Below are 6,838 nucleotides of genomic sequence, written 5' to 3' on the forward strand. Positions count from 1 at the left end.
TGGGAAAAGAAAGAAAACGACATCAGTTAAAAGGTTTGAGAATTTAGATGACACGTGCACACACACACACACACACACACACACACAGACACACACACACTGGCACTGACCGGAGCATCGGAACTTGTTGCTCTTGATCTGTGCGATGCGTTTGTTGGCGAGGCGGCGGGGGCTGGCACAGCGGGCGCCGCTCGTCTCGATGGGATTCGAACGCAGGAAGTCGGCCAACCACTTCACGTTACAGTCACACACAAAGGGGTTCTGGGCCAGGTGGCTGATGGGAAATCAGAGGGGGTGTGGCGTCAATGAGGTGGAACTGACCGAAACAGGACCTTAAACAGAGTGTGTCGGTGTTTGTGTGTGTGTGAGTGTGTGTGTGTAAATGTGTGTGTGTAAATGTGTGTGTGTATATGTGTGTGTGTGTGTGTGTGTGTCTCACAGGGTCTGGATGCTGTGCAGGGAGCTGAAGGTCCCTTTGGCCAGACTCTGGATCTTGTTGTCGTAGAGCGACAGCAGAGCCAGATTCTCCAGATCTTTAAACACAGCGGCTCGGATGCAGTGGATCTTATTTGCGTTCAGCAAACTGCAGAACAACAACAAGAAGTGAGTCGCACAAAAGAATGTGTTGTCTAAACAATGAGAAGTAAAGTTAAATGAATGTAATCATAGACTTTTTGTAAACACGCTGTAAACAATAAATCAACACAACTTTGGGACGTGTCTTAACATCTATTATTTGACTCTTGGTTTTCCAGTGTGTGTATCAAACTTTCATTTCTATCAGCTCGACTCAACACAAACACACTTTAGTTTCCATCCTGACGTCACTCATGTTGTGTGTTATGTGTGTGTTGTGTGAGTGTTTGCACTCACAGCAGCTCCAGTGAAGCCAGGGCATCGAACACTCCGCCCGGCAGCTCCGTGATCTTGTTGCCGTACAGAACCCTGCACACACACCACACGAGTTTATCAGTTACACACTGAGTCCACTGCTGTTGTGTTCACTTCAGACTCAATCACAATCCTGCTGATAGATTCACACACAGCCCACAAACATGACAGAACACACACACACACACACACACACAACACTGTGTGTCCACCCCCTCACTCAGGACGTGTGTGTTACTCACAGTGAGTTGAGCGCTCGGAGGCCGTGGAAAGCATCTGGAGCGATTTCAGAAATCTGGTTGTTGCTCAGATCTCTGAGTGAAACAAGAACACAACCACACTTGAGTCAGAAAGTTATATGTGTTATATTTCTGTTATTCCATTTGGCCCAACCTGTCACACACATACAGATATATTAAATTACTATATAAACAGTATATTTATCATTTTTCTAACTGGGCTCAGTTCTGGTTTAACGCTGTGCTTTGATTCTCATTTTGTGATTATTTTATTATTTTACTATAATCTGACAGTTTCATTGCTTTGATTGAATCTGTGTTATTATGAAAACCTTTGCGTCTGTATTTTGTCTAAAGTACAATAAGTACTAAGTGTATTATTTCGTTAAAAGAATTAATCTGTGTCTCCTGCTCACGTGAAGGAAATAAGAAAGACTCATGTTTGTCCTCATGTAAATCCCTGTGAGGGATTCTCCGGGGTCAAACGTACATGAATGGTTTTATGGTCTATTCTCCATGACTCCATGTAATCGGAGGACGGGACCCGGAGTGAACTTGACAGCAGACTCGGGAGAGAGAGGAGGAGGAGGAGGAGGAGGAGGAGGAGGAGGAGGAGGAGGAGGAGGAGGAGGAGGAGGAGCTGCTCCTCTGGCAGAGTAGAAGTTTGCTCCTGTCTGGTTCGGTCCATCAGACCCGACCACAACACGTCAGATTAGAAAATCCTTGTTCCGCTGCCACGTCAGTCGCTCTACTGTCAAAACGAGTTCAGAGACAAACCACCTGATCCAGCCTGGTAATATAATCACCCCCCCCCCCACCCCTCTCTCTGCGCTCGGGACAGTTTCACAGCGATGATGTAAAAAGGCAAAAGGAGGAGGGGAAGGATGAGATTGAGAGGAAAAGGAAAACCACAGAGAGAGAGATGTCTGAGGATAGAAACGATCGGGGGGGGAGGGAGAAGAGAGAAGCAGTGGACAGAATGAAAACCACAAGGAGGGAAGGAAATAAGAAACCAGAACCGAGCCGGAGTCCAGAAGTCACGAGCTTCACTGTTGTGGTAGAAACTGGACTTTGTTTTTGAACATTCAGCAGATCACAGAGATATGAGCTCCATCATCTGGGACCATGAAAAGACCTCTGACAGAAATCAAAGGCTGCACGATGTCGAGGGGGAAAACCACAGCTCTGTGGGGGGGGGGGGGGGGGGGGGGGTAAAACACGAGTAAAACTGAGGCGCAGACACTCTAATCTGATTGGTTGAGAGGAAAATGGGGGGGCGGAGCTGTGAAACCGCAGCTTCCCTGGCGTTTGGACGACCTCGTCTGAAGAAGAATGATTATTACATCATCATATCGTAAATCCCTCCAGAGTTTCCAGACTCTTCTTCTTCTGCTGACATTAATACGACTGCCCCCCCGAAAGACGAGGACCTGTATTCTTCATTCTTCTTCTGTTGATCTCCGGCTTCTCTTTAGATCAAGTGTCAAATAATGTCGCACAAACATCGGTTATTAGCGTAGTTAGCATGTGTTAGCTTGAAGGGGAAACTTGGCTTGTTTACTTTATAAAGTGAACTGTCATCGTGACTGTTTCTCTGAATCCTGCTCAGACATGAAGAGCTGCATCATGAGGTTTTTAATAAAAGGAACAAACAGCTGCATATTAATATCTCACAACCGAATATGATTTGGGGTGCATGAGACTGAAACCATAGATTGAATCTTTGTTGTCTCTAAAACAAAAAGTTGTTTACTTCTACCCGAACTGATTCTAAGGAGCATTTTTAAATGTGTGGTGAAATCGAGCTTCTTCCGTGGACTCACATCCGTCTGAGTTTCTTGTAGGAGGTGAAGGCGCCGGGGGGGACTGACTTGATGCCATTCTGCTCGAGACGACTGGGGGGGGTGGAGAGAGAGAGAGAGAGAGAGAGAGAGAGAGAGAGAGAGAGAGAGAGAGATATTACTTCCCAGTTCAAAACTCAAACAGTTATCGGCTCAATCAGGTGTACACTTGGTGAAAGCTGCTCTAGAGGAGACGCTGTGTTGACTCACATCTCCGTCATGGCCTCAGGGAGGTGGGCGGGGATGGCGGTGAGGCCCCGCCCCCGACAGTCCACGATGTTGTTGCTGCAGGAGCACATGGGAGGACAGGAGCCGGACGCCAGACTGCACGGCTGGACAAAGGCGCTGCCGCCGTGGCCTGAACACAAAGAGCAAGACAAAGGTTCCAGCTTCCACCTGCACCACCGACCTTTGACCTTTCATAGAGCGGGTACCAATCGGGAGCGGCCGTACCCGAGCAGGCGAAGTCACTCTTGCGCAGCTCAGCCAGGTTGAGGCCCCTCAGCGTGGGGGGGGAGCTGCACTGGGTGTAGAGGCCTAACGCCGGCCGCTGCCGCAGCCAAGGAGACAACCAGGCCAGGTGGCAGTCGCACCGCAGAGAGTTGGAGTGGAGACGACTGGGAGGAGGAGGAGGAGGAGGAGGAGGGGGAGGAAGAGGAGGAGGAGGAGGGGGAGGAGGAGAGGAGGAGGAAGAGGAGGAGGAGGAGGAGGAGGAGGAGGAGGAGGAGGAGGAGAGGAGGAGGAGGAGGGGGAGGAGGAGAGGAGGAGGAAGAGGAGGAGGAGGAGGAGGAGGAGAGGAGGAGAGGAGGAGGAGGAGGAGGAGGAGGAGGAGGAAGAGGAGGAGAGGAGGAGGGATGAAGGGGAAGAAGGGAGGAGAGAAAAACAAGAGATGGAGGGAAGAAGTGCAGGAGGACAGATAAAAGGAAAAACAAAATGGAAGATTGTTTATGAAGTCAATGAAACTACAGAAAAATTAAAAACAACAGTAGTTAAGTGTGCTGCGGCATTCTGGGTAATGTAGTGAAGTACTCACAAGGTGCGGAGCTTTGGCATGTGGTTGAAACTGGAGACTGGTATGGTGCTGATGTTGTTGTTGTTCAGCGTGCTGGTTCAGAGGAGATAAAAGAGAGAGGGAGAGGAGGAGAGGGGAGGAGGAGAGGAGGAGAGGGGAGAGGAGGAGTGGAGGAGAGGAGGAAGAAGACTGATCAGGAAACACCAGGATATCAGAGCTAGATTTGAACGAATCAGAATCTGGTTCACAGAGATTTTCCTGATACTCACAGAACCTCCAGAGATCGCAGAGCTCTGAACGCTCCCTCCTCGATGCAGCTGATGTGGTTTTTATCCAACTGGCTGGCGACAAAAACACAACAAACACAACTTTACACAACTTTACACAACTCCTGCCACACAAGTTTAGATATGTTGAAGCCCAGTCGAGTGTAAAGAGGACATTTTGATTTCATTTAGTTCATTTTGTGACAAGCTTTTGTCTTTTATCAACTATTTTGTATCCGATGTGTGTGAGTTTGTGTGTGTGTGTGTGTGTGTGTGTGTGTGTGTGTGTGTGTGTGCCTTCACACACAGGTTCTTCAGGTCCGTGGCCCCTCTGAAGGCTCTCCTCGGGACGGCCTGGATGCCATTTTCACTCAGGTCCCTTGATAAAGAAATGAAACAGTGGAGAAAAACAATACAACATTTACTTTTAATATAAATTCAGTTATTGCAAAATGCTTCAGTTGCAAACGTAAAGCAGCTGAAACCTCAAAAGATGATATACGTGATCCTAGGCGCCTTAAATCCACAAGGTGATGAGTTCACAGCTCATTAGCATGCTGCATCTTTAAAGCATTCCTGCTTCACCCTTCAGACGTCATCAGCTTAATTCCAGGTTAATTAAGGCTTCATTAAGAGGTTGTGTAATGTGAATCTGAACTCCAGCTCCTCTTTATCTTAATGGAGTTTTCCCTCGTACCACAACATGTAACACAACATGTAACACAACATACGACTTCACTACACACAGAAAGGAGAGAGATTCAACCCCCTGCTGCTGAGAAAACAAATGAACAACAGCAGCAACAACAACAGAACCCAACTGATAAGAGCAGAACCACAGGGATGATGAACCGTGTGTGTGTGTGTGTGTGTGTGTGTGTGTGTATGTTAGTGTGTGTGTGTGTGTGTGTGTGTGTGTGAACCACAGAGGAGGATGTAGATCATCTCTGCCCTGGAGGACCTCAGACACACTCCATTAACGTCAGGGTCAAACCACAGAGCATGACAGGGGAGGAAACACCCAATTACTGAGAGCTGCTCTGCTGATATAATGAACACACACACTGTGCCTCAGTGATCTGCCACCGAAGCCTCTCTGGTGATGGTTCTCTCTCGTGTCTCTGGATTCAAACGTATCTTCATTTGTGGTCTAGAACTAAGAAGTTTCAGTTCAACTCCTCCAGTTTAATAACAGCAGCTCCAGGTCATTCACAAGTTAAAGAAACTATGAAAAGCAAAGTTTCTCTCCATCTTTCTTCCACCCAACAATTTTACTTTAAGTGCATTCAGCCTCGCAAAGCCAGTACCACAGCTACAGTCGTGTTTCTATTGAGAAGCTGCACTGGACGTCTTCAGTTCTCTGTCAGTCACAGCTCTGGGTCGGTCAGTGGTGAACCTGAGAATCACAGACAGGTCAGTGGTGAAGAGCAGCAGGTCCGAGTGGAGCCAAACCCACCAGCGAGAGACAGAACCAGAGAAAACCAGAGGAAGACAAACCAGTCTGAGCTCGGCCCGTCACAGGGAACCAGCAGCACGGGAGGTGATGAGGGATATCCAGAGCGACAGAGCGGTCAGAAAGGAGGAGAGGGGGATGGATGGAGTGAAGGAGTGAAGGAGTGAGGGCTGGTACAGAACATGGCAGGCAGATCCAGAGAGAAGCCAGAGGAGCGGAAAGCATCTCGATGGAATTCAAAGAGAGCAGAAGAGAGGACGCAGACAGAAGGAGGGATGGGAGCTTGATGGAAAGAGACGGCGGGGGGGGGGGGGGAGGTGAAGTCCAGTTTTTCTGCTTTATTCCAGAGAGCGCTGAAGACCAGTGAACCAAACCAGGACTTTACTTTAGTCTGTCTGCTCCTCTCTGTGCTGTGAGCTTCCTATCGAGCAGAAGAAAGAATGTTTCTCTACAACACAGAGAAATGTTCAAATCCTGGACTCTGCAGGCTTCAGTTTGATTTAAGCCTTTTTAAGATCTTAGTTAATGTTTGTCAGGAAGATGACACAAACTAAATAAGGTGCAGGGACATGGAACCAGACCGAATCTGGACTAAGGAGCAGATCCAGGATTGTTTTAATTTTTTTCTTAAACAGTGCAAGATTCAAATTTCATGGATCTTAATGTGGTTTCTTCTGGACGGGGGGGGGGGGGGGGGGGGGCTCCTGCCACCAGCATGCAGCTGAGATCATGTGGATTCTGAAATTGATCAACCATTTGAAAGTATCTTCATATGTTCAGTAACTATGTGCAAAGGAACGTGAGGAAGAACCTGGAGGAATGAGCTCTACTGAGTTTCATTGAGTGTTCTTCTGCTGACGTTGCCTTTTTGTTCTCTGAAGAAAAGCTGAACTTATATTATGAATAAATGAAATAAGTTAAACGTGCTTCATATGCACAACAGTGTGGAGCATTAAGTCAAGATAAATCAATAAGAGGATTAATGGAGGAAGTAAAACACTCTCTGGCTCAGATTCAGTTTCAATCTGAGTTTTCATAAACATTGATGAGAACAGCGATGAATTAATAATGATGGACACACACACAGACACACACATACACATACAGACACACACACACACACACACACACACATA

At 47.5% G+C, this 6,838-nt stretch overlaps 1 protein-coding gene across 1 annotated transcript in view; it reads right to left on the reverse strand.

Annotated features, from left to right (window-relative positions):
• LOC133954130 (slit homolog 1 protein-like) overlaps window positions 1-6,838 on the reverse strand; it is a 42,088-nt gene that overhangs the window by 19,489 nt on the left and 15,761 nt on the right. The window contains exons 5-14 of the mRNA XM_062388446.1: window positions 4,557-4,628; window positions 4,253-4,324; window positions 4,005-4,076; window positions 3,425-3,588; window positions 3,182-3,329; window positions 2,954-3,025; window positions 1,134-1,205; window positions 874-945; window positions 440-583; window positions 111-274 (exon numbers count right to left, since the gene is read on the reverse strand). Of these exons, the coding sequence (XP_062244430.1) occupies window positions 111-274; window positions 440-583; window positions 874-945; window positions 1,134-1,205; window positions 2,954-3,025; window positions 3,182-3,329; window positions 3,425-3,588; window positions 4,005-4,076; window positions 4,253-4,324; window positions 4,557-4,628 (1,052 nt within the window). The remainder of the gene's footprint in view (window positions 1-110; window positions 275-439; window positions 584-873; window positions 946-1,133; window positions 1,206-2,953; window positions 3,026-3,181; window positions 3,330-3,424; window positions 3,589-4,004; window positions 4,077-4,252; window positions 4,325-4,556; window positions 4,629-6,838) is intronic.

The sequence above is a fragment of the Platichthys flesus genome, chromosome 5 (genome assembly GCF_949316205.1).
Source record: "Platichthys flesus chromosome 5, fPlaFle2.1, whole genome shotgun sequence".
In the NCBI taxonomy this organism is placed as follows: Eukaryota; Metazoa; Chordata; class Actinopteri; order Pleuronectiformes; family Pleuronectidae; genus Platichthys; species Platichthys flesus.